The 26,027-nt window shown below is 34.8% G+C and overlaps 3 protein-coding genes across 5 annotated transcripts; 1 reads left to right on the top strand and 2 right to left on the bottom strand.

Moving 5' to 3' along the window:
• Nucleotides 1-418: 418 nt before the first annotated feature.
• LOC140764319 (type 2 DNA topoisomerase 6 subunit B-like) lies at nt 419-9,412 on the top strand. 3 transcript variants are annotated; one of them, XR_012105014.1, is made up of 13 exons: nt 419-536; nt 646-754; nt 903-986; nt 2,629-2,655; nt 3,314-3,425; nt 3,509-3,590; nt 4,341-4,361; nt 4,694-4,872; nt 5,862-6,000; nt 7,124-7,320; nt 7,444-7,567; nt 8,629-9,196; nt 9,314-9,412. XR_012105014.1 is itself a non-coding variant. In XM_073102833.1 (12 exons), exons 1-12 carry the CDS (start codon nt 501-503, stop codon nt 8,932-8,934), a joined length of 1,416 nt encoding a protein of 471 aa, XP_072958934.1. In that variant the 5' UTR covers nt 419-500; the 3' UTR covers nt 8,935-9,394. The 3 variants fall into 3 exon arrangements, 1 of the variants encoding a protein (XP_072958934.1); XR_012105015.1 differs by lacking the exon at nt 4,341-4,361; XM_073102833.1 differs by having other exon boundaries at nt 8,629-9,394.
• Nucleotides 9,413-11,549: 2,137 nt separating this feature from the next.
• On the bottom strand, nt 11,550-13,836 carry LOC140765506 (iron-sulfur cluster assembly protein 1-like). The gene is made up of 3 exons (XM_073104630.1): nt 13,511-13,836; nt 12,700-12,754; nt 11,550-11,866 (listed from the first exon to the last, which is right to left on the bottom strand). Exons 1-3 carry the CDS (start codon nt 13,797-13,799, stop codon nt 11,704-11,706), a joined length of 507 nt encoding a protein of 168 aa, XP_072960731.1. The 5' UTR covers nt 13,800-13,836; the 3' UTR covers nt 11,550-11,703.
• A 651-nt stretch (nt 13,837-14,487) lies between these two features.
• LOC140765505 (polygalacturonase At1g48100-like) lies at nt 14,488-21,999 on the bottom strand. Its single transcript, XM_073104629.1, has 7 exons — nt 20,797-21,999; nt 20,329-20,460; nt 18,998-19,165; nt 18,831-18,878; nt 18,181-18,388; nt 16,671-16,861; nt 14,488-16,369 (listed from the first exon to the last, which is right to left on the bottom strand). The coding sequence occupies exons 1-7, from the start codon at nt 21,160-21,162 to the stop codon at nt 16,013-16,015; spliced, it is 1,470 nt and encodes a 489-aa protein (XP_072960730.1). The 5' UTR covers nt 21,163-21,999; the 3' UTR covers nt 14,488-16,012.
• Nucleotides 22,000-26,027: the final 4,028 nt, after the last annotated feature.

Raw genomic sequence — 26,027 nt, 5'->3', positions numbered from 1 at the left:
TGCCTTTGTATCTAGGGATGATTGACTCAATATCTAATCGATATCTAATCTTCAGGCTCTTGAATGATAAAAAAAATGAATGACATAGTTATGTTTCTCAACTAATTTTGCTTAGAATCACACACACACAAAAATACCACCGCTCTTCCAAAATTTTCTTTTAGTTTGTTACGATAAAATGCTCAATTCTTATAAAACGTTTTAGAAAACATAAGCCGCCGAATAATTAAACATTTTATAAAATGAATTTTTTTGATATTTTTATCTAACTTGGGGGTGTTTTATTTAGGGCTTAGTAAATTATACCTGATATTAAGGTTGAGATATAGATAATTTAGGTAAATAAAATATAAAATAGGGCTGGCTAGTTTGCTCAAAAACTCTTGTTTCATCTTCCAATAACTTGTCCTAGAAGATTCAGAATACTCCTATTCCTGATTGAAGAGAGAGAAAACATAATATAGTGGGAATTACTTCGTCTTTTTTCCTTTTAATTTCACATGGAAAATTCCTGCCTTCGAACAGTATTCCAAACCGTGGGCATTTCGAACGATTCTCATCTAATTTCCCATTCTTAATCCGTTTTTACTCCTTTCCATTTTCAATTTATTTACCACCTTTTTATTTTTATTTTCGGTTTTTTAGTTGATTTACTGGTCGATTCAGAGATGCCGGATCTCAGGATCGCTCTGCCGCTTGTCGGTTTCTGTCAAACGGATCCACGATTCCAATCCCCCGTTAATGCAGATCTCGAGTAAGCTAAATAGTAACAGAGATATTCCAATTTTAAATTGTACTTTTGTTTAAAAATTTATATGAGCTAGTCAAATTAAAACAAATCGGTATAAGAGAATTTATCTGTGAATAATTGGATTTTTTATGTAATTAATCTGGATGAGCAGTTTCGGATACTGGAGTCGGGAGCAGCTTGGTGGAGTTTGAAGAATTAGACACTGCGTTGATACCCCTTTCCAATGCAAAATGGGGTAAATTTTAAATAGTTGTGTTTTAGTAGAGAAACTGAATAAATAATTTTCTGTTCTTTATGGCGTGGAGATGATATTTCAATCTCTTCAGTTCTCTATTTGATCTAATTTTTGCTCCAGATATAGGCGTTGTCTTGGAAACGATTAGGTTTAAGTGTGTGTAAAAATCTAGTCAAAGAGAACTTTGAAAATGGATTCTGTTCCGACAAGGAGTGGAGATTGATAGGGACATTGCATATAGAATTAGAGCAGGATAGTTGAAACCGAGAGTGCCTCTAGTGTGCCGTGTGATCATCATGAACCCCTTATAGTAGGAAAATTTTATAAAGATAGTTGTAGGAAGATAAAATAAAAAAGTCATGAGTAGTACTTTTAGAGGATAATTTAGCCGTCATAGAAGATTGAGGTGGTTTGGACTTGTACAAAGGTGACCGTGATAAAAAAGTTCAGGAGTAGTACTTCTAGATGGAAGAATAGGATCCACATCCCTGACCCGAATGGCCAGGACCTCTCTGTGTATAAATACTGGTTTTTGTTCATCTTCTAGGTCATAGATTTTATTTAGAGAGACATTTTATACTCCTTGCAGAGATTACCTTATCTAAAACTAGAAAAATTAAATTGAAAAAATTCTCATTAGCCGACATACATTTTATATCTCTACATATTGTGAGCTGCTCATGTATTTTTCTGCTTATGAGTTGAAAACCAGTTTATGTACTAGATTATGCAGCATATTCTCTTTTAATACCTTAGCCATCATGTTGGTTAATTTATCTTGTAGGAGACTTGCTGAGTTGCTGGATATTTCATGGACATGTATAAGAAAACTTTTTTCATGCTTCTGACTTTTTATTATATGGATCGTAAAAGTATGGGTACAGTTAGGTTATATTAGATTCTAATATAGTTGGGGGGAGAAATAGATAGAGATTTATTATGTTAAATAACATGATGGGTCCTATAGGAACAAGTCAAAGACTCAAATGAAATAAAGACTACTATCTTTTATTCTGCTTCTCCACAGAGGGTTTATTTGTCAGAAACTATTTACATGTTATTTGGTGTTTTGGGGTATGAATTTGAGGCAACCTTAATTCGAGTTATGATGTGACAAATATGATCAGTTGTAACTCTCTTTTTTATTCTTGCTTTTCATTAGGCACCTTATATAGTGGTCGGACATTTAGTTATGAATGCATCTGTCACAACTGATGACTACAGTTTCTCAAACAAATTAAAGATACACACACACACATGATACATGCATATATTGCTTCAGATATGAATCAAATACATATATAAAATAATATTTACATTAGTCCCCCTTCCGTGTTTTATCCATGTTTCTAAATGAATAACATACCTTTATTAGTGTTTTCCATCATCCATGCTTCATAGTTGCTGCGTCGACAAATCAGTTTGTTGACAGACTTGTGCAAAGTGCAACATTGTCCCTACCATCATTAGATTTAGCCATTTATGTTCAAATAACATAAGCACATAGAACATGACACACTTATTTGAAGAAAGAACCTTCTCTTTTCAATCAATGACCAATTGAATTATTATTATTACTCTATTTTGCTAATTAATTATCTCTATCCATTTGTATAACACTATGTGTCTTCTCTTATTGCAGATGGGATGCTCTTAATTACAACTACTGGTAATTCCTCTCCTCCATATCTGTCGTCCACACAATCTTGAGAACAGTTTTTACCTTTTGAGTTGGATTTACTTAATCGTACAGGTTCTCACACTTTTCACAAAATAGTTGAAAAAAACACAAATGGTTGTCTTTTACTGTTTAGTCAGAATAAGAGAGAAATGATATTTATGAACAAATATTTCGTTGAAACCACACCATCCATGTGACTTAAGAGTTAAGACGGACTTTGAACACATTGGTGTGGCAAAAATAATAAAATTCGAGATAGGGTCAAATCAAAGCTTATGTGAATGGAGGTTAAGATAATGTACCAATTTCTGAACCCTGAAAAGCGATCTCGGTTATGAATTGGGATTTGCAACTTGTTAGCTTTCGTCAGTGTTTGATTTTGTTATAACTTTTTTGTCTACTTGGCTTATAGAATAAACTTGTAAGATTTGAAAGAATCCTCCATCAGCCATTAGTACATGGGTAGCTGATGGATAATATTATGGGGATTCATGCACTCTCAATTTCTTTGATACTAGTGTAGCTCTAAATGTACGAAGATGCCTTTTAAAGATCTATATAGTCCGTTAGGCCATCACTTCAGCTTAGACAATACTATTTGCAGAATATTAATTACATACATATGGTTCATCCTCTAATCTCCTAGGAGTACATGACAAAGATATCTGCCACTACCAATTGAATATCAGAGAAGCAGTTTCTTCAAGAACAAGGTTTACCAGATTACCTCCCACATACAAGACTTGTGGAATATTTAGGCAAGCAATCCACTACTTTCATTCGGTCTTATTTACTGAGCTGAGATATCTTCAGAGGATTTACATGTTTATAATTACTTCAGTGGGACTGAAGTATGCTTTTCCACTCCAGAGGAAGAGAATATTGATGACTTTATGGTATGGGTTGTCGGCTTTTTCCACAAGGTTCATCCTCTATACTTGACTTGTTCGGTATTATTTATTATTCTGAAAGTCGAGAACAGTAACGGTTAAACTGGGTAAATTTTGGTGTTAAGGTTATAGTGAACATGATTCCGTTTCTTAATTTAAAATTGTTTACAATATAGGGTGCAACATGGTCACAAGATGGAGGATCTGATACATCCTCTCCAGAAATGGAGATATCACTGCTACCTCTGTTCCTCCCTAGACTCCTCAATGTTGGGAGTCTCATGATTGCAACACCGTCTCTTTGACAGAGGAAATTTGCCTAAATGTTAAAATGACCAACCAAGAATGCTGAGGGAAATTGAACTTTTCTTCGCATCATGCTTTTAGGACTTCAATAATTAGTCTTCTAGCCATTCACTTTTAGAGCCTGTCAAGACAACTCCTGAAAGGCTGAAGGAGATAATATTAATATTTAAATATTTAACAAAGACAACTAAGGGTACAAAATATCCAAAAGATTTTAATTTGTTGATTTGATTTATGATTTCCAGCCAGTATAAAGTTAGATCTGTCAGACTCTTATATCATCCACATTCTGCCTTTAAACTAGGCGTAAAGTAGTATAAATTTTTGTATGCAAGTATTGACAAATTCTGATATAACTTGGTCTCTTAGAACTAAAGCATGATGTAGAATCAATGTGATTGTTTATATATTATAAATCCCATTCCAATTTCTTCAGCATTGTTGCCTAACTTGCTCTCTCATTCCATTCTTTTGCAGCTACTTGTACTGAAAGATCCTGTAAGATCCTTTGTCTATTACTTTACTTCTTAATTATGAAATAATTTTCCTTTTCTTTGATATTCTTTCATTATCTTTATCCATGAATGTGGAGGACACTTCTCAGTGTTGTTCTTCCAATCCAATTTAATAATCAATACGCGGTCATATTGTCTTTACTTAATCTGATAAATGATTGTGGTACTTGAGGCTATATACTGCAACCCTTTTAATACATTGAGTTTGTGCTGTAAGAATGCACATTTTAGATCCTTGATCTGTTTTTTTTTCTGTTATCACTTCTCTGCTACTGGGAACTGAACTAATTAATTTATTATGTTGAGCCTTATCAGGATATAGTAGTTGAGCTATCGGTTGAGCAAATTGGCAACCTTAAATCAAGAAATGATCATCTTTCCCAAGAAATGATCATGCTGTCAAGTGTTGATCGCCTAGCTTCTGGCCTTAAAGAATATGCTCTCAAGCATGGAAATTCTCCTGACAAAGAGTGCCAGACTTGCTATGAGAGTAGGTAAGAGAGTCAAAATCATGCGATAGTTTGTTGCGTGTTTATGCAGCTTCATGTCTCCACAACCATTCTAGGATCTCTGATCTATTACTGAAGCTTTATTAGGATCCAAAGCAGTACTGGGCTAAGGAATAATTTCATTACTCCTATGTATGTTTTGTCGTACTCTCTATTAGTCTGTTCACTCATTATTGCTTTGTGAGGAATACGTTGTCATATTTTAACACAACAGGACATTGCCCTTTGGAATTTATTGTCTTCAACCTCAAGAGGAGATCTAAATTTTATTCTTTATTGTTATATATTTTATTAAAATAACTTGTACATCTACTCATGCAACCCTATAGTGTCCTGCTACACTGACAATGAGGCCATAGTTTGCTATATGCTTTTCTGCTGGAAAGAAGTGATTGAGAAAATTTTCTTCTTGAGTTCTTACCACAATTCTTGTTTGGCAACTTATTTGCTTCAATTTCTGAGTTGTTCCTTTGTTGTATAAGTGCTTTTTTTATTGGTAGATTTTGAGTCCTGTAGATTTAAAAATTGGGAGTGCTAAACCGGCATCATGGACATATATGTGCAGGTTTTTGAGGCTACGAATGATATATGTATACACCAGTTACCTCATTGCTTGCCTGTGATAGTATTATATTCATAGTTTCCTCATATAATGTGTTGGGCTGTAGGCCATGGGTCTGTTAACAACCATGAGCTTCTAACGTGATCATATCTTGCTTGCCATACAAGCATTTTGTCTCCTCTTTGCCACATTTGAGATGCATGTTTTATCTACAGTTTGTAAGTGCTTTAATCTGTCCTGGTCAGTTGTTTAGTGCATGACATTCTTCTGAGTTCTGACATACATTTGAACCTAGCTGTAGTCCATGTACTAGTTATAGGATTGAATTGCTTCATCATCTGCACAGGGAAATGTTGGATGTTTCGTTCTCTAGCTAAAAAACACTTATGTTGAGCTTTTATTTTTGTTGTAGAGAACATTTAAAAGTTGGAAAAGGAGTTGCAAGCAACACTGGTAATACGAATACAGGAAAGATTGTTGAAGCGGTGATTGTTATTGCAGCTGTTGCATCACATCCATGCTGTTGGATGGCTAACTGTTCAACTGCACAGGTTTGCTTCATGTGGGAACATTTGTTTTACAGCTTACTCTCTCTGCTGTTTTAAGAGTTATCAAGATTAAGTTGATCTGCACATTGCCTTATCTCTGGCTACTAGACATAGAAGGTACAAACAGAGGATATGTTTACACTCATTCACAAGTTGCATTAGCTTGTTGAGAAGTCTTACTCTGTCTTCTGTTAGTTCTTGTTTATGCCTTATTTTGATTACTTCTTGATGATTCTTAAAGTTACTTGTTATTATTATATTTGTATTGATCATATTGGGAATAGAGATATGCGGCAGATAAAACTCAATTCCTCTCATTGTGTAAAGCATAGAAAGTCTACAAGATATAGAGTTATAGACTAATAAATGCATCTATATGGATTTAAAAAGGTTTGTAGACATCAATTAATTAAAGCACACTATGGTTGTTGGAAATGTTGGAAAAATTCTCATTTCATCAGACAGAAGTGTAGAGAAAGGAGAAGGAAATTGAATGACAAAGTTCAAATATTTTGTTTTTACAATGTTTACCTGACAATTTCTTTAATTAAAGCACACTATGGTTGTTGGAAATGTTGGAAAAATTCTCATTTCATCAGACAGAAGTGTAGAGAAAGGAGAAGGAAATTGAATGACAAAGTTCAAATATTTTGTTTTTACAATGTTTACCTGACAATTTCTTTAATTAAAGCACACTATGGTTGTTGGAAATGTTGGAAAAATTCTCATTTCATCAGACAGAAGTGTAGAGAAAGGAGAAGGAAATTGAATGACAAAGTTCAAATATTTTGTTTTTACAATGTTTACCTGACAATTTCTTGCAAATTCAGATGTTTCAGCTACCCTGGAAGATCAAATGACATTGATAACATTGAGCACATATCGATTGCTTTTTATGTGATGGAGTCTGCAACTTCTCATCTCTTAACATGGTTTTTTTATTCTATTCTGTAATTTTCATTTGCTCTTTATTTGGAAAATATTTTCTAATTACTTAGCTCTTGCAGGAAAATATTGGAAAAATCATTTGTTGTTTTCACAAATTATGATGATATACCAATTCACTTGAGTCATACTGCTAGTAAAAGAATGACATATTTGGTTCTAACAACTGCAACGTTTTCAGGTTTTGCATTTCCAAGACTTTACACCTTGTACAATGTCACAATCCTCATTAAATGCACTGAACAGCATCAACTGGCAAAATTATGGTCTGAGCTTAAAGGAAAAACATGCGGACGCAGATGGAAACATTGTACTTGAGTGGGAGATGATGACTTTGTTTGCTCGCATGGACATTGCCATCCACTGTTACCACAGAAGATATCCGTACATAGTATATGAGCATATATATGCAACATGATTATCTTTAATTAATTAAAGCCACATATATTCTCTGTTCTCTCAATTGTGCAAATTTGTCCTTGACCTGTTAACTAAAGTCACTGCAAAGAATACAAGACAGAGATCTACACCTGACAGAAACCTTGTCAAGAAAGCTGTCAAGGTTGCACTAGATGACTTGAAGGCAAATAATATAGGACTTTTTCTCAGCTCCCATTCTATAAAGGTTCTTATATTATCTCCTACCCTGGTTTATGATTATCTGTTTTGTATGTATTTAATTTTTCTTAGGCTTTTAAACTATGACCTTGTAGGAGTTATTCCATTTAATGCCGACCAAAAGGATACTGTCCTTAAATATTGGCAAGTAATCTGATTCATATATTTCTACCAAGGTTTCTTTATCAAAGGCGAAAGCTCCAATCATTTATAGAGAAGTTTATTCTTTTCTTTTCTGGGCTTGCAGTTATGAGACTTAAGGGCTTCTAGTTAATTAGGAAGCAATTTGACCTTCAAGCAAATTCTTTGATTTACTTCTCTTCCATGCAATGGAAGGAATCACTTTCACGGAGAGGCAACAAGAAAACTCAGCTTCTCACAAAGTGGGAAAGAGGGGTTTCTTTGCCATTGGACATAGTTTATATTACATCCCGGAAATAAATAAAAAATGTTGGATCAACAAATAAATAATAATTTCTATTGTAGCTCCTTGGTCAATCCATAATATAGTCCTTGATTAAGTCTTATGTCTTAATTATCTTGGGGCATCTACACGATTTTTTTTTTCTGTGATTCAGCTCTCCATAGTTTCTTCTGGCATACCAAGGTATAGCTTGCCTTTTTTATAGCTTGTCTTTTTTGTTTGTTTGTTGCTTCTTTCTTATATTGAAGTGCCTTTTGGCACAAACAGTGCAGGAAAAGAATTCAAAATTGTTCCTGTTGTTTGCATATATTTTTAATACAGATTATTATACTTGGATCTCATGGGTTATCATCCTACGACTCATATTTCTCTTGGACTTTTTTCAGTAACAACTTATGTATGAAAAAAAAAAAAAAAAACCAGAAGGAAAGTTTATATGTCATAAAAAAAAAGTTTAGAAGAAGTATGCGGAAAAGAGTGACTGTTCAAGAGGTCTAAATATAATTAATTTTTTTTAATATATTATGTTACCTTCTTAACATCATTGTTATTCTTGTATTCCATTTACCAACTGGGATAACTGGCAAAATGCTCGATTTTATGGCTTTAGTTATAATTGATTGCTGTCTTGAGAACTTCCTCAGATTCGAGAGAATGCTCCCGAGCTGTCAAGAGCAATTGCTGGTTTAATCTTGTCTTCCAATGATTCCGAGTTCCAAGATGAATGCGCTGCTCTTCTTGGGCTGCCGTCAGTTAACTCCGGTCCTGAAGGGTTAATTGAGTCTTGCATCCATGAGAAGATCGTCGGGATTATAGAGTTGAATGATAAAAAGCCAAAGGAGGACAGAAACAGTGCACCTTCTCTGTTTGAATGTGAGAACCTGTACGAAGAAGACGTCCCTTTTGAAGAAGGAGAAGGTGCCGAAGAGGACAATATGTTGGATTTTTAATGTGTCATCTGTAAAGTTTGTTCTAGTTATAGATGCACTATTGATGGCAATTTTGATAGGAATGACAGGACGAATGTATCAGCTCCTAACAGCCAACAAGGAAATACTGGATTGGAAGTATTAGTGGAGAGTAAAGAGCATCTTTAAGACTTTGTCCCAGCTATGATGAATTATTTTGATGTTATTTGTCGGTTAAATCAATTCTTTGATTGCATCATATGCTATGCATGCTTATCAGTGATCGAAACTCTTTCATAGATTGGTAATTACCTGACTCACAAGTGTTGGTTGCAATATCAATATACTTCTGTTTACTTGTATTACACTCTCTTGTTTGTTAACTCTTGGCTTAATAACTTTGAGATTGCATGAGTTGCAGGGATGAAGTTATAACGTACACGATCCTGCTTCCTTATATGTCAACTGACAAGCTGCTGTCCAGACAATATCATATTGTCTATCATGGTGCCACTTGAGAAAGGTAATGTCCATTCACAATAATAATTGAGCAATAACTGGTTGTTGTTTAGCTGTTAGTAGGATTCATGAAACTTGTTGGTAGATGATTTGGTTGTTGGAATTCGTCTGCTGTAATTGGGATATGACAGACTTGTGGATTTATCTCTTTTGAGATTAATTCTGTTTTAAGTTTTAATGAAACGAGGGCTAAAACCTGTTTGACAAAAATAATAGGAATAATAATAATTGAGTTTTTGACCAAACTAGCTCTGTCAATCTTTTCCAGAGACATCTTCGTATAAGACAATTTTCCGGTTCACAGTTTATATTTAGAAATAAGTGAATCGAAAAATAAGTTATATACAATTTTCTCTTTAAACTTGGTAATTTCTTGAGCGGTTTTTACATTTTCATATCAGGTTTTGTAACTCACTTGTCTCGTCTTTTAGTTTTGGTGATAGACAGGTGATAAAAAAAAGGACAAGACTTTCAAAAGCTCATAATAAGTTTGATGTCTTTCCTGATAGAAGACGTAAAATATCTTATTAAATGGTCTTGTTGAGTTGCAGTGTTTAGATGAACTTGTGATTCCCTGAACCTGTTAAGGAACTTTTATCCGAAGTTTTTTATTTTTATTTTGAGTGATCGGGACAAGAAGGTATATTTTGCAGAAATTTGCATCTAACACCCTATATTTTGATCTATTTGTGGTTTACACCCTTCAGTTTTAATATTTATAATCGTATGTGCATAAAACATCATAAATTTATTAACTAAACTCTCAGATTAAATTAATCTACTAAAAAGATTAAATGAAAAAAAAGAAAATAATAAGAGCATTTCTCTTGCTTTGGGGGTCTCTTGCCTGATGAAGAACAGTTTTGAACTTAAAATAAAGGAGGAGGAGAAGAAGAAGAAAATAAGAGTATTTTAGTTATTTTAGGAAAAAATAATTAGTTGTAGTTTATTGAATAGCATGAGTAAGAAAAGATCCTTGTGGTGAAATGATGAAATATTCTCCATTAATGTTATCTGCCCCAATGGTGTCAGTGTTGATCTAACTATGAATATTTTCTCCACATATTTGACGAAGTATAAGTCTTAATTTATAAATATTAAAAAATAGAGCGCCAATAGGTTAAAAGATAAAATAGTAAAATGCAAATCTCTCATTAATCGAAAGAGGAAAAAAAAGACCTTCCCATTTACCAACCAACTCTACTAGTAGGTACCTTCCCCATGATCAAAGAGGTCATAGGTTCGATTTCAATTTTAAATAATATTATGGAGAAATTGTTTGGTAATTTAGTGGCTTGGTTTGATTTAGTTGATGGCTCCACAGTGTGGGTAGCTTGGATGAGTAGCTCGACAGCGGAACAGTTTGAAACAGGTTTCGGCGGCGCATTTGACTTAAAACCTATACTAGGAAAGCTAAAAGTTTAGTGGAGAACTTAAGTGACTCTGTATTTAGGGAAGGTTGATCCTTTGTCCGGTCCATATCTAGTCTTCAGGCTCATAAATGATAAAAGAAAAACTTTCCATTTTATCTCTTTATTCACTTATCACCTTTTTAACATTGAATAACAGTTATCGGCATAATCAAACAGATATATATGGTCTTATTAAATGTCAGCTGAACTTAAGGTATGAGTTGAAATTATCTTGTGCAACTAAACTCACCATTCTCTTGATCAAATAAAGAGGAAAGATTATTTTCTTAACCTGTTCATCATTTTCTTTCAAGTTAGGCTTCTGCCTCTTAATATCTTTGCTACAGCTGCTTAAGTTGATTTCATCCAAATAAATTTCCTAAACGTGACCAAGCAAAAGACAAAATAAGAAAGCAAAGAAAAGAAATAAGAAGTAATACTATGATGTGTAATGAATCAATGCAAATAACTTCTCAATGATTTTTTTTAAGGGAAAGCCAATAGGCACAATTTTTCAATAATGATGCAGGAGATTAAACATTTTACAATCCAATCCTATATATAGAGCATAATATACTTGAAAACAAATTGACCACATATTGGTAAGGGATGATTAGAGATGCAAACCACACAAACCATGTGAAAGTTAAGTTCCTTGACAATGCTATTAACCTGGCATGCACAATGCAGGATAGTATTTTGCTCAAGATCTCATGGCTCATCAAATTGCTATAGAGAGTATAATAGGCTAGATTGTATACTAAATATTGAATAATTTACATTCGGCCTTTGAAGCATACTATGCATTCCAAAGGTCCAAATAGCACTTCTTATTTAGCTTACAAGCATATCACATCTTTCACTGTCTTATACAATGGCTTTATGCATTTGCAGCTTTCTCAACTGGCAGGGGTTCGGTGTTTCCAGCTACCACCTTGGCTTTCTTAGCTTCGTAGTCTTTTACAGCAGCCTTGATTGCATCCTCAGCAAGCATGCTGCAGTGGAGCTTCACAGGGGGGAGAGAAAGATGTTTGGCGATCTCACTGTAAATTTGGTTAAGCAAATGCAAGTTGATTTAGTCATCCAATTTAGGAAAAGAACATGATATTACATTACAACAATTACATATCACGATGCATTTTTGCTATAACTAAGAAATCCTTAGAATACTTAATGCTGCCTCATAGAACCAAGTTTATGCACTTTGCCACAATGCAGAGGTTGCGATCTAAATTCTATCGTGCAAGTGCAATTGTAATGCCAAAACAGGATTTTCCAAACAAAATTGTCTCTTAAGTCTTAAGTACAGTAGCACCATGATATGATCAAACTCACATAATAGAAAGACTACCCTGAATAACAAAAAGAACAGACCAGCCCAGTGCAAAAGGCCCCTGCAGGGTTTATCAACCTCATGATCAAGTAAGCAACTCTATGCAAACCACCTAAATTGACATTCTTCCTGAAGTTGGTAGTTTTTGGGCCCTAAAGTCCACTGCAAGACAGTTGGCTTGACATTCTTCCATTCTTCCGCAATATGGTTGCTCTTTAGCTATCTAATTTAAAACAAGACAATAATAGGGACCAAACCTTGCTCTGTCACTTTGATAATAATTTAATGATTTTCAACCTTACAATCTTTCCTACCTTACTAAAAGCCGGTAATGTATTACTTTGATTCAGACAATAAAACATAAAAACCATAGACTGATAGAAGAAGTAGAAAAGGACAGGAAATAATATACTTATTCTCAAACAAGGTCAAGAAATGGCTTACGAGAATCCTTTCCAGAAACGAAGAGTATATGAATAACTACTATTATCAGAAAGACTGAAAGAGTAAGATATGGGAGAGTTGAACAATGTAATCACTTACGTGTTTTTGATTGATAAAACTTCTTCCGTCTGCTTTCCCTTGATCCATTCAGTAGCTGTAACAAAGTCAATACCAGTATCTTCAAATTGCATAATCTATGCTAAAACACAAATCGGCCCAAAGCAACACAAAAACCATTGTTGTATCAAAACAAATTGCTATATGCTCAGTGAGCATCAAATGGCCAAGGCAATGAATTTCAAATTCTCTAATTTGCATTCATGTAGACAAAAAGAAAAAGAAAAATAGAATCTGGTTGTGGTACAAGAAAAGAAAAGGAAAAGAAAGAAGAAAATTCTTTATGGGGAATATTAGCACACCTTTCAATATTATCAACAACAAACCCTCGCCATTAATGTACAGAAAAGAACAAAAGTCTCAACTCTAATTACATTCGACTATAAAACTACAACCTAACAAAAGACTCCAGTGGCAAATATTATGAAGAACATTAACCTGATGAGTTCCAACTCTTTTAAAACATGAAAACACCATCCTAATTTCCACGAAAAAATAGGTTAACCAAAACACACAAAAAATTTGAGCTTGGTTAAACTTTCTCCATGTTCTGCTGTAAACCAATTTAGTTCTATTCTATTAGATGTAATGAAACATAAAGTTACACTCATTTAATAAAATAGAAATACACAATTTCACTACATCATAAGTTTCATTGATATTTGTCACTAAAACTCCATAACATCAGTAACTTCAGTGTTAAACTAAATTATATAGCAGAAAAGTTTCTTTTTTTTTTTTTCTCTTGGTTAAATTTTAGAACAGAAATCTTTCAAATAAGAATCCTGATTACCAACGGAGGAGGAGGCGATGGCGGATCCACATCCGAAGGTCTTGAAGCACGCATCAACGATCTTCCCCGTGGCGTCGTCGACCTTGATCTGGAGCTTCATCACGTCGCCGCACGCGGGAGCCCCCACCAGCCCCGTCCCCACTGTAGGATCCTCCTTGTCGAACGATCCAACGTTCCTAGGGTTGTTGTAGTGGTCCACAACCCTCTCGTGGTACCCCCTCGCCCCCGCCGATGCCGCCGCCGGCCGGAACCCCAACCCTAGGATCCTCTTGGCCCCAACCCTCAGCATTATTCTCTCTCCTATCTTCCCCCCTGCGCTGGCTTCTCCTCGAAAGAGAGAGGAGATATAGGGTGAGTGACGAGTTTGGGATTCACTGAAAGACTTATAGTACAAACGATGGGTGATCTGGACACGTTTCGGCTGGTTATTGAGGAAGGACATTTGATTGCGCTATCCCGCCAGGACTCGATCCGTTGAATCAAATTGATGATGTCGTTGTCCCAAAAAATTGGAGCCCTAGAAAAATTAATCCAATAAGCAACTGCTATATGAATATGATTTGATCATAACCGTTTCTTTTTGCATGTTTATCCCTATGGAATCTCTTATTTCAGCATACCCCTTAACAAATCTGATATTTGTATGACTACTACCCTTTAACGCCTCCTTTTATATGACCCTTATATATAACGTTGTCAATTTGAGAGTGTTTTTAAAAAGAAATTATTTAAGAGTTCGAAAAGTAGATATAGGCTCGATAAAAGGAGCTATTTTGCTTTTAAGCCCTTCTAATTGTGTGATAAAAGGAGCTCACCTCCCTTTACTTTCCTCCAAATTCCAATCCATCGTTGCTGGTTCTTCGCCCCAAACCCTCCTCTTCGAGGTATCGACGAACCAACCCACATTCTCGGATCCATTGCTTATCTTCTCTCATTTGATCGTATGTATTAATTATTTTCTATGCTTGTCTTGCGCATTCTCCTTACAAGTTGTCCTTCATCCTTAAATGTTATATGTAGAAGTTAACAACGTCAGATTATTGTAAGCGAGAATCTAGATGTTTAGTTGTTTCAAGATGAGTAATAAGATCTTATTACTACTTTTGTTTGGCTTCATTTTGTCAAGAAAAGGATCCTAAGAAGGCAGGGGAGAGGGATGGTTTTCACTCTTTCTTTGTATAATTTTATTCACTTTTACTCAATCTTGAGAGATTTAGGACTTTCAAGAGTTTGAGAGAGATCGGTGAAATATGAATTATCTTTATAGTACCGGATCAATACGGCATTTGTTTTTATGAAGTGTTATTGTTGTTATCATGGATTGTATGTTTCACGATGGTAGACTAATCACCAGATTATGCATCAGTGAGGCTTGCCACGATCTTGGTACAGATTGCATAGGAGGGTCAAGGGTGACTCATGAGCTGGAACGCCCTTTCTAAGCTTATTATTGAACTATTGACATGTGGATGGATTGACCCTGGGAAGATCCATACCACACCAAAGTGATGCAGTTCAAAGCTGCCACACTTGTGCAAAGAGAAGATAGGATCGATCCAAGTTGAATCTGGATTGACCCAAAGGTGGGGGATTCCCAGTACTTTTATGATGGTCTACTAGCTGGCCCTTCATGAACTGTGATACTTTTGGAAAAGCCTCTTTGGGCCATTGCTGTTGTGAGGACTCTTAAGAGGCTTCAAGAGATAGCTGAGACTAACTTATCGGGAGATACTAGCAAGATTTTTTCATAGAAGCTATCCCTCAATGGGGCAATGCTTAAAGAGGTTTCTAGGAAATATTCTTGGTAGCCTTGGGAATGACTGTTTCTTTACATTCTCATCCCCTGTTGGCGAGGTTATAGAGTGCTGCTAGAGACTCGGCAGAACAAGAGGTTTCATTTACTCCATGTAACTATGATATCTCTAAAAGACTAAAACAACCACAACAATTTTTTCGTTTCATTTTCGGAACCCTTGGACTCAAATATCTGTGAGTTTGAGCAATGTTGGTGGATTTGGAGAAAGATGCACTTCTCATGTTATGTTACTTATGAGCTCACTGGTTGCTCCATTGTTTCTCCTCTTATCTGTATGTTAAGAAACCCTACGAAAGTGTTCACAATGTGTTAACTTGATTCCCGGGTATTGCTAAATAGATGTTACAAAATGATCACTTATATAGAAATAAGACTTACTATTATAGCAGTCTTCTGTATGGTCATGCCATATGGAATCGACTCTACTATATCAACCTACACTTGATACGTAATTATAGAAATGCTCTTACAATCCTAGTATATCAATTTCTTTCTAGTTTCTACACTATTGGATCATACTCCTAGTGATCCTTCTTTTACATTATAATAGTCTTTTTTGTACAAATCCTGATGAATAGTAGTTGAGGGGTCGGAAGACTTCCCACGACTGCACTTGTATGTACACCATAAACTAGTAGATTGCTTTACTATCAGATGGAATCCCAGTTGGAAACTATCTCGTCTTGTTATGGATTTCCGCTCTCCAAACAGCTGATTGGAGGTTCAGTGGGGGCTTGTACATCTCCGTAGGCCTTCCAGCAAAAGGAATCATACATATGGTGATTTTCTTCCACCGGTTGAAGTTCTATGTCAGCTAAGAGAATGTTCGAGCATGGTGTGCTGTCACTGCATGCTAGGTAAACTGGTTGGACCGTGTATGTCCCTATGATGCCCTGGTACGTGATGTCTGACAGTGCCACTGCTGATGTTTGGTTCTTACATTTGCTTTGGTCACAGTAAAATTGGTTAATGACTATAGGTGTTTGTACCTCAGAGACTTGCACATTTGTATATCTTATGTTCTTGACATAACCTGAGCCTCCCTGTTATAGAAAAATTAGAACAAACAGACAGTTTAATCACTAGCAGATAATCTCATTTATTTGGAAATTTTCACCATTTGGGTTAATCTTCATGGTCATGAAATAACTATAAGAAGGTTAGAGAACTTTTAAGTTTTAATAATTTACTAGATATCATGGAAAGAATTGCCTTAGTTGCCAACGGTCGTGAAAAATACACTAATGAGGATGTCGACAATATTTGTGAAGTTTCAAGTAAGCAGAGAACTGTTACTGATTACACATAAGAACTTGCACAGAGGATGGATAAGGAAGAGTTTACCTGCCAGGTTTTGATTCTGATAGCAGTCATCGTCTTGGTGATTTTGACATCCTGGATAGTGATATCTGAGACAATAGCTTGGCTATTGTCCTTTCCAAGCCCTCCAATGCTGATACCATGGCCTGGCCCACAGTTTACATCATGTATGTAGACATTGGAGCATCCTGTCTGTATGGAGATACAGTCATCACCTGTACAATACAATAAAAAAGCTCATCATTAGAAAAATAAGTTCACACTTAGTAACTTCAATCTTTTGTGTCTTACTAACTCATGGAACAAGCTAGATGTTCATAAGTTCTTTCTTAGACAACCATGTTAAAAAGAATTTACTGTTGTACTGCTTGTTTTCAAAGTTCAAACTTTATCATCAGAGACAGAAGCTACTTGAAAGATTGAATGGGCTTACAAGCGCATAAACTTTTAAATTAGTTTCTGTACGGAAGTTATATTATTTCAATCCATTAGCAAGTTATCATCTCACTTGATTCTATAAATTTATTAAAGTTTAGTTTGTAACTTTGAGGTCCTGATTAAAAAAAGACTAGGTTAACTTTCTATAAAGAGAAGGATTATAAGTTGTATGTGTATCGTGGAAGTTTTTATATCGTGGCCTTTATCTTGAGGTTAGTCATTAACTATTAAATACATAGAGCCGTGCTGAAGATTCAATCCTAGAAACAGTTGCAAGCAGCTCACATTAGTCAAGACAAGAAGCACTTCTAGGCAGATTTTTATCTCAAACTGGACAGAATCGGTGATATTATCATTGTTGTCAGAAGAAATCTGGGTGGAAAACAAGTCTGTCCTTTTAGGCTGTTTTTGAGATTTTTTCTCCATAGTGTGAGTGATAATTGTTTCAATGGTTTTTGGAGGTTAAAATTAAAACTAAAAACTAAATCATTTATATTGTGGTGTGCCAATCATTTAGTTGTTTCATTTTCATGGGACTAGTAGCAAGCAGGCAACATATCTATTTTGTCCCTTCTGGCTGAACCCACCTAAAAGGAAAGTTTCAGTTTGGTTGTGTTGGAGATATCTTTATCTGTTTATGAGACTGTCTTCTGTCTCCTCAGAAATTATATTGGGATCTGCTGGTTCATCTCCAGAATTTGGAAACAAAACAGAACATTGTTTGTTTTATCAATGTAGTGTTAAGAACTCTTTGTCGCTTAAAATAGATTACCATTTATTGATATATCTTATGGACATGGAGATATATTAGGTAGCCCTGTTAGTTTCTACTGTGATCCACATATTGTCCTTCAATATTTATAGTCCTTAAAGATTCTCTTAAAGTATTGACTGGAAAACTTGTTTCCATTATTTTTGATCTTATGGTGAATACCCAGTCTCTTGAAGCCAAATATTGAAATTATTACCAAAACCATTTCAAATAAGAGGTTCTGAAGTAACGTAGTAAATACTAAATAGTTTAACTTTCACTGAATCTATGGTCATTGGCAGTATATGAAAATATAGCTGGTGTAAAGTAAGACACAAGAATTACCACAAGCCAGGTCACTGTGATGGATGGTGACTCCTACAGAGTTCTGGAGATGTATTCCGTCTGTGTTGGGGCTGTCCCCTGGAGAAGAAATGGTGATGCCATGAACCACAACAGCTTGGCAAGAATCGAACTTGAGATGGCACTGTGGGCTGTTCTGTATTGTAATGCCTGATACTGTCACATTGGTACTGCCATAGAACCTCAGGGCCTGCCATTAGACCTAGTTATGAACTTTCTGTTTTAATAAAAAAAATATGGTTGATAAAGAAGAGTAGGTCAGATTAATCAACCAAACTTGGCCTCAGGCATTATGTATTGAACAGAGAAAAAAATCAATGTGAACTTGTACATGTCTATTAGAATTTGTACATGACATGATAGGAGGTCAAAACTCTCCAGTTTATGGCCATCTGAAGGATCAAAAATTTGTACATATGATAAATTTCCTCAGGTGACACAATTTTTGCCTATTTAGCCTGTAATATTTATGTGCATGTACTTATCAGTTTTAAGAAACATTGTGAAATGATGTACTTTGGTGATATTTTGATGACTTATAGGCTTATAGCCTATACTATCTACCGGAATTTAGATTATGGGAGATAGTGCTTCAATGTTTTCAAAGAATATAAAGGGATAAGCAAACTTACTGTTGGCCTGATGTTTGGCATTCCTCCCATAAGCTCAGTGTCTAATCCCTGTGAATATATATATATATATATATATATATATATATATATATCATGAGTAAGAGTAAACTCAATGAAGTACTGCAAATGTTGGGAAAGGAAATTGAGGCATGGTTTAAGAGTCTTACTGGGTTGTCATCTAGCTCAGAGTTCTTATGCCACCAAGAGCTGCCCTGACCTTCAATGATACCTTGTCCTTGGATTGTGAGTCCTTTTAGCTTTGTGAATTCAAGCCATTGTAGAAGTCCAGATCCCCAAGGCTTGGGGCTTGTTGGAGCAACAATTGTGCCATCAAGCTGAAGGAAATATTATGGTTTATTTGTAAAATGTCATCACTTAAAATCTAATGTTGACAAATGTTTTTAATGCAGATTTCTTTTTCTGTAACCTCTCTCACTTTATGATGAGTAAGTTGTTTCAGAACTAAATGTATATGTAGTCATTATTTGAACAATTATACTTAAATTTTGATATGAGGGCGGGATTAGTGTTATGTTCAACATAAAATGGAAAGTGGAAGCAACATTTTTTTAAAATAATTTTTCCATTAGTACAAAAAAGTGCAATTTTTAGAGTCCTTAAATGATGAGTTCCTTCATAGTCAACTAATATGAGCAGTTAAATTATTGATTCTTTTAAACAAATTGAATATCGGCTTCAAATTCTTCTGTCGTTGATTAGAGACAAATTTGATACTTGAAATAAATACTCAACTGTAAGTCATGCATGCTTTTAGTTGTTATATTCATGGAATAATTAAAAGCAGAGAATGACTATTCAGAAAATATTTCTTCTTCTTTCCTTTTTTTTCAGAAATTCCTTTTCTTCCTTCTTTTCCTTTCTTCATCTGACTATGAACTTCTTTTCTGCATCAGAGCTATGCTAAGCATATCGTAGATGCTAAAATAGTCCTTACTCTTCCTGGACATGAGGGCGGGCATGCTTGGATGGTGCAATTTGTTGCCTAGAGTGTCAAAATCTGGATGGTGGAAGTGAGATGTTATCGGAACCTCAGAGGTAAGCAGTTATATGTCAAAGTAGTCTAATTGCTGATCTGTTCCTAGGAAGTTGATCTTTTATAAGCTAGGTTGCTAGACGAGCAGTTGGTAAGTCTATGCAAATACTTTTGCTTTCTTTGATATTTGTATCTTTCTTTGTTTCTGTAAGTAAATATCGTAGCATGGTGACATACTACAATGCATCAAGTTACTGCAAAACGATGCTTAATATCACTACAAGAGAATAATTTTGTCTTCACTAGTATAGAACTGTACTATATTTATGATTATGCGGAAATTACAAACTATATTGATAAAAGGTGTATATCATCGTTAAATTGATTTTCCTATACTGTACTGTAGTATGATGCAAGTTTCATATTGGAAGCTAATGGACATTAATTTGATTTTAAGTCTATCTGTTGCAATTTCTTGTCATGCTTCCAACTAATGATACTTGCCTGGAACACAATGTTGGGCTGGCAATTAGGGCCTGCAAATGAGATTGGCCCAACTAAGAACTGAAAATTTGATGGAACCACAACTGTTGATGCGACCACTTTACATGCTGCCAACCATGCATTGAGAAACGCCTGCATCTCACCAGGTTAAGAATGTATTTTTGTTAGTACACAACAATACTAGTTTAGATTTCAGACATTTGCTTGTAGTGTATTTTTAGAAGTACTTAAGCTTAAGATATGTATGGTTAAAATGATAAATGACTCCTCATTCGGTGATAATTTACAAACCAATTAATGAGCATCAGTTTTTCCATGAATTGTTTCATTTTTCTTATTATAATATGCATTATTATTGCACAATAACCTTAGGCTACTCCTTTTGAAACCTAGCATAAAATCAAGATAGTTTTTTAAGAAGAAGAAATGAAATGCTAGAAGCTTAGGGAAGAATGATCTCTTGATGACCTTAGTGTCATCGGTTGTACCATCGCCCTTGGCTCCGAAATCTAGCACGTTGAACGTCGTCCCCTGTGGCGCTGGCGGGCTTGGGGTTGGGCTTGGGCTTGGTTTAGGTGTTGGACTATGCTTTGGTGGTGGACTTGGCTTTGGCTTTGGGTCCGGGCTTGGCTTGGGAGATGGGCTTGGGCTGTGGTGGTGGTGACTGTTACCGCTGGACTTCCCTTTCGCCTTCTTCTTAGCCAACGAAGAGGTGAGGTCACTCTTCCCTCTCCAATGCCTACCTCTTCTTGCATCACAAGTATCAAAGTAGGAGCAAGCAGCAAAGAAGAGGAGAAGAAGGATCACAAGTCCTCTTAGACTTGAGCCTCCCATCTCTTCTCTTTCTATTACCTACTTTGAGTTGAGATGTGTATGTCGTGAAGAGAAGAGAAGAGAAGAGAAAAGAGAGAGAGAAAGGAAGAGAAGTTGTTGCTTTGAATGGAGGGAAGTTTACGTTGGTTTAAATAGACGCAGCCTGAAACTTCAGCACACAAATTTGGACTTCAGCTGCTAAGAATTGTTTTGTCTTATTCTTTTGCTCATGTTACCTCCTAATTTTGTTATATTACATTATAGTTCCTTTTTTCTTATGCTCTTTGTGGTTTTTCAGTATTATCTTGATTCTTTTGCCTTACTTTGTTTGATAGTATTTTCTTTTGCAAGTAGTTGCAAGTGTATAACTAACCCTCCTGTCCACATGCAAATGATCACGGGTGAGTATGTTGGTACTTTGTGTCTACTCCTCAGCAAATGGCCAATCGGCAGATAGAAAAGAAAACCAAGTGCTGGGCCTACAAAATTACTTGTAAATCTTCCAAACCAAGCCTTCACTCAAGGAGGAACACTACGAGGAAAAGGAATGCTAGAAAAATGATCATCATAACGACAATTGCCGGATTCATTTAAGATATTGGTGAGTTGCATTATGTTCCCAAATCCCTGGTACAATGTTCAAAGTATGCAATTCTTTCTGGTGTCTTAGTTTCATGGGAAATAGAACAAGAGAAAGAGCTATGCATGGATTCAGTTAGTTGATTATTAGAATTTTTTATGTGTTTAGGGTAATGACCCTAAGGTATTAGATAAATTACATTTGTAATTGTTTCGTAGACGCAGAAACCCTACTCATCGACAACATATTTTTAGGTATTTTTTCAGCTCATTATTATTATTATTATTATTATTATTATTATTATTATTATTATTATTATTATTATTATTATTATTATTATTATTATTATTAGCAAATCTCTTCCAGATTCCAGCATAACTGTCATTATTGATAGTTGGAATGGATTCATGGGACCACTTGTACAGTGAATTGCAGCTCTAAGGCCTCTCTCTATAATATTTTATATGCATATATGATAAGGATATATTGTGCAGGCCTCTGAAAATGATTGGTTTGACCAACTAGGGCATGCTTTGAGTATCCATTCTAAACCACTAAAGGAATCCTAAGACCTTTTATTTCCCACCTCCTTATTTCTTGCAAGTGTGCTCTTTTTTAGCCAAATGACATGCAACTTTTTCTCACCTCATTATGTTATAATGTGAAAAAGTTGTATAATTTGTTATTATTATAGCTCAGTGGACGAGTCCTACTAACCGATGACTGACGCAATTAGTTAGATATCCCCTCGACGAAGAAGACCTTCCTCGGCTGAAGGAAGCATCATCCCTATGCTTCTTAATATATCTCACTGGAGTTGACATTTGGAATTTCTCAAAGATAATTATGAGCTAGTGTTAAGAAGTAGTGTACATATGCATATGCATGGTTGAGTGACTCATATGATCTTGTAGGTTTAAAGTAAATAAAATTTCATGCGTGCACACATGGGCATTTTGGTGCGGGATGAAACAAAATAGGATAGATCCAATGTGGAGGATATAACGTAGATTTGCCAACAATAACCTAGTAGATCTCTAGGTTAGTTATTCATCTGGGCTTCTGACATAGGAATGGGGCTCATGGCCCCCACATTGTGGGTATTGTGGCCAACTGTCTTAGAATTAGTAGTTTCTAGTTTCTAGTTTCTATGCATGAACTTCCAGTGCCATCCCTTTGGTGTACGCCAAACTTCTCGTTGTCGCTTGCACGACTTGAACTCACCAAGACAAGCAGGCTCACGATGTTTGAGGAGGATGATAAATAATAATAATAATAATAATAATAATAATAATAATAATAATAATAATATAGAGAGAGAATTTTTAAGTATGTCATGGCGACTTTTGCAATTTAATTACATTTGATTTTTTTATTTAAAATACAAAATTGAGTATATATATATATTACTGTAGGTAGATGCATATTTTATTATAATAGAGTATGTAAGTTATATATTTGGTGCGCACTAGAATTTATTATTGTAAATAAAAAATTAAATGTAATGAAATCGCAAAAATCTTCTCATCATGGACTATGATACCACATTTTGGACTGGCTTGTTGTGTCGAAAATTTTTAGGTCATCTAGTATCTCTCATATTTTTAGGGAGACTAATGCTTGGTTAGCTCTTGATGCGAAAATTTATTTCGCTTCTTTTACATGGTCGGCTTCTTAGACTTTATATTATTGTTTGTAGTTATGCTTTTGGTCTGTATTATTGGTGCCCACTTTATTTAGTAGTCTTTGTGTGGGTTCGCTGAATCTTTTTAATAAACCTTTTTTAGGGGTAACTTCACTTAGACCGCCTAAACTCTTAGTCATTTTAACATATAAACTTTTTTATTACACACAACCCACCTAAACTATTGAAAACTTCTCAAATCTCTCTTATATTACTCTTGTTGTTCATAGGTTGTTATGTGACTCACATATGCTAAATTTGTGATCTTTATATCTTTATTTTTTAGAGGGAAGAAAAGAAAGAGATATTAATCCACCGAAGTATTATTACAAGTAGAAAGATATTTCTGTCTTTTAATAATTTTTTTTATTTTGTTTTGTTTTAGGTTTTAGATTTTTTTCCTTTGGATATACAGAATCATCCAAATTTTTTTTTGTCACTTTGTAGTACAATCCAATTCAAAAAGCTCAAAATTATTTTGATTTTTCACCCCAAAAACTATTCTTGATAAAAAAAATATATATATATTATCATGTGTTGTTAAATTGTTACACATATCTTGATCCTAAAACATATTGTTTGCCACTTAATCTAATAAAATCCAATATGGGAGTATAGATTTCATGGTGCCAAATCTTAATTAGGGTCGTACTAATAATTAGGGAGTAAGATGGAAAAAGACTTTAATGACTCTTTCGTCAAAGACAGACTACTCACATAGTGTAACTTCCAACTTCTTGCTTCATCCACTTGACCTTAAACCTTAATTAATAGGATAAGGAGCAATTAATGGCTTGCACGCCATTTCCCAATCTAGTGCTACTTATATTTGAAATAGTGATTTATTTCCATGTACAACTCCAAAGAATATGAAGTAGATCAACTACATCTACTGCCATTTCTCACTATGAAGTCATAAGATACATTGAAATCAAAAGAAGGTTGCCCCCAAATCCAAGTGAATCTATAGAAGAAAAGGTCTAATAAGATACATGGCTTCTTATATTTGAAATAGTGATTTAGTTCTAGGTTTTTATTTTTATTTTTTGCTACTTATACCCTCTCTATGATTCTTTATTTGTGTGGATATCTTTCAAAGTTTCATATCTCCATGTATTCCTTTTGAATCTCATAATTTTTCGCATGGATATTCTTGTAAGTTAATTTGTGATCGATGAAAATTAGAATCTTAGTAATTTAACGAGTGAACAAAAAATATAAATATTTTTAACCAAAAGAAATGCGTGTAAATAAGAATAAAGATATTTATATCATTAAGTAATTACTTTGATGAAATTTTAATAATTAGTTAGTTTATGAGATATCTATATTAAAAATAAGAGGCAGGCATGCACGCACGTAAATAAGATATTTTAGAAAGATATACATAAAAAAGAAAATATACACTTAAATTCAATGTACAATTCTAAAAGAATATAATATGCCAAATGCATCTATTTGCATAGCTCATTGTGATGTCATAATTTGAAATCAAAAGAAGGTGTTGCCTCCAAATCCAAGTGAATCTACAAGAGAAAGGTCTAAAATAGATAGATACATTGCATCTTGTGAACTTTTTGTCTAGTGACTTCCTCAACTCACTTAGCAACAAACATGAGCACGAGCATGAGCATGAGCATGAGCATGGCTTAGTATGAAATTTTTCTTTGCTTTGCCGGGTAAGCTAGGTTGGCCCCCAAACACATGAGGAGCAATTGGTCCCATGAGCTAGCTATATGATAGCCCATCAAACCAATATAGTGTTCAAATTTGCTGCACCTAAGACTTTCATATTTACATGTATATATCAAGAAGTGTCAATGTCTACTAGGCTTTCATCTCTTGCTTACTACTGTGGGCATGTCTCCTCTGGAGTTCTTAGTACACATCTCATTTGGTTTAATAGTGATATTTTGTGGACTTAATTTGGATGTAGGGATAAAAGATGGCTGGATATTATTCACTGTACTCTATCAAATGTTTCTGCTTTCTTCCACTGTTATAGAGAAGCTAATCAAGTGCGGATAAATTCCGCATCCTTTCATCTTTGTTAATCGTCTGTATATTTTTTCACCGTTTTGAAGGAAAGATGCATTCAATGAATCCTACAGGAAGACATGCATCTTCACCAATGTAATATTGTTGGTTTATTTTTTTTTTTTTTTTTTTTTTTTTTTTTAATTTTTTTTTTTAAGGCTTAGAATGTGAAGCAAGCAAAAGAATAATTTCAACCAAGGTGTCATGCTCATATGTATATCTTGGTACTAGTTGAAAGAGACTTTTGCAAACTATTTCTCTGAAGGGAAACCTTTGGCATTGGCTTACAGAGTTCTATCTCTCCCTTGTCTAGCTGATTGCAATCCTGATTGATTTCCTATGGATTATGATCCTTGCTTGTATTGGTAGGTATTGTTGTACAAGGATTTAGCCCTTTAAGCAACTTCATTAGGAAAGAATCACTTAGGGACTGCAAGTGATGTTGAACAGTAGAGTGACATATACTGACATATATCCAAGAGGACCCATGGCTCTCCTAAACTTTAAAATCTCTTCCATTTTAAATGATTGCATAAGAAAAGTCTAATGGGCTCCTCCTTTGGTGGAATTCTAGCTCAGCACTTG

Source organism: Typha angustifolia, chromosome 8 (genome assembly GCF_048772165.1).
Source record: "Typha angustifolia cultivar Huaian chromosome 8, ASM4877216v1, whole genome shotgun sequence".
NCBI lineage: Eukaryota > Viridiplantae > Streptophyta > Magnoliopsida > Poales > Typhaceae > Typha > Typha angustifolia.
The sequence above is the reverse complement of the archived record's forward strand: the minus strand, read 5'-3'. Positions and strand labels throughout refer to the sequence as shown.

Bases quoted from the DNA above. Each gene is read 5' to 3' on its own strand.
- LOC140764319 (XM_073102833.1), top strand. From the start codon at position 501: ATGGAAAATTCCTGCCTTCGAACAGTATTCCAAACC. The intron at 2,656-3,313 runs GTAATTCCTCTC...CTAATCTCCTAG, and splicing joins GCTCTTAATTACAACTACTG to GAGTACATGACAAAGATATC. The intron at 7,568-8,628 runs GTTCTTATATTA...GAACTTCCTCAG, and splicing joins TCAGCTCCCATTCTATAAAG to ATTCGAGAGAATGCTCCCGA.
- LOC140765506 (XM_073104630.1), bottom strand. From the start codon at position 13,799: ATGCTGAGGGTTGGGGCCAAGAGGATCCTAGGGTTGGGGTTCCGGCCG. The intron at 12,755-13,510 runs GTAATCAGGATT...ACTTTGTTACAG, and splicing joins CATCGCCTCCTCCTCCGTTG to CTACTGAATGGATCAAGGGA. The intron at 11,867-12,699 runs GTAAGTGATTAC...CCAAATTTACAG, and splicing joins GTTTTATCAATCAAAAACAC to TGAGATCGCCAAACATCTTT.
- LOC140765505 (XM_073104629.1), bottom strand. From the start codon at position 21,162: ATGGGAGGCTCAAGTCTAAGAGGACTTGTGATCCTTCTTCTCCTCTTC. The intron at 19,166-20,328 runs GCAAGTATCATT...TATTTCCTTCAG, and splicing joins AGCCCAACATTGTGTTCCAG to CTTGATGGCACAATTGTTGC. The intron at 18,879-18,997 runs GTAAGACTCTTA...ATATATTCACAG, and splicing joins CTGAGCTAGATGACAACCCA to GGATTAGACACTGAGCTTAT.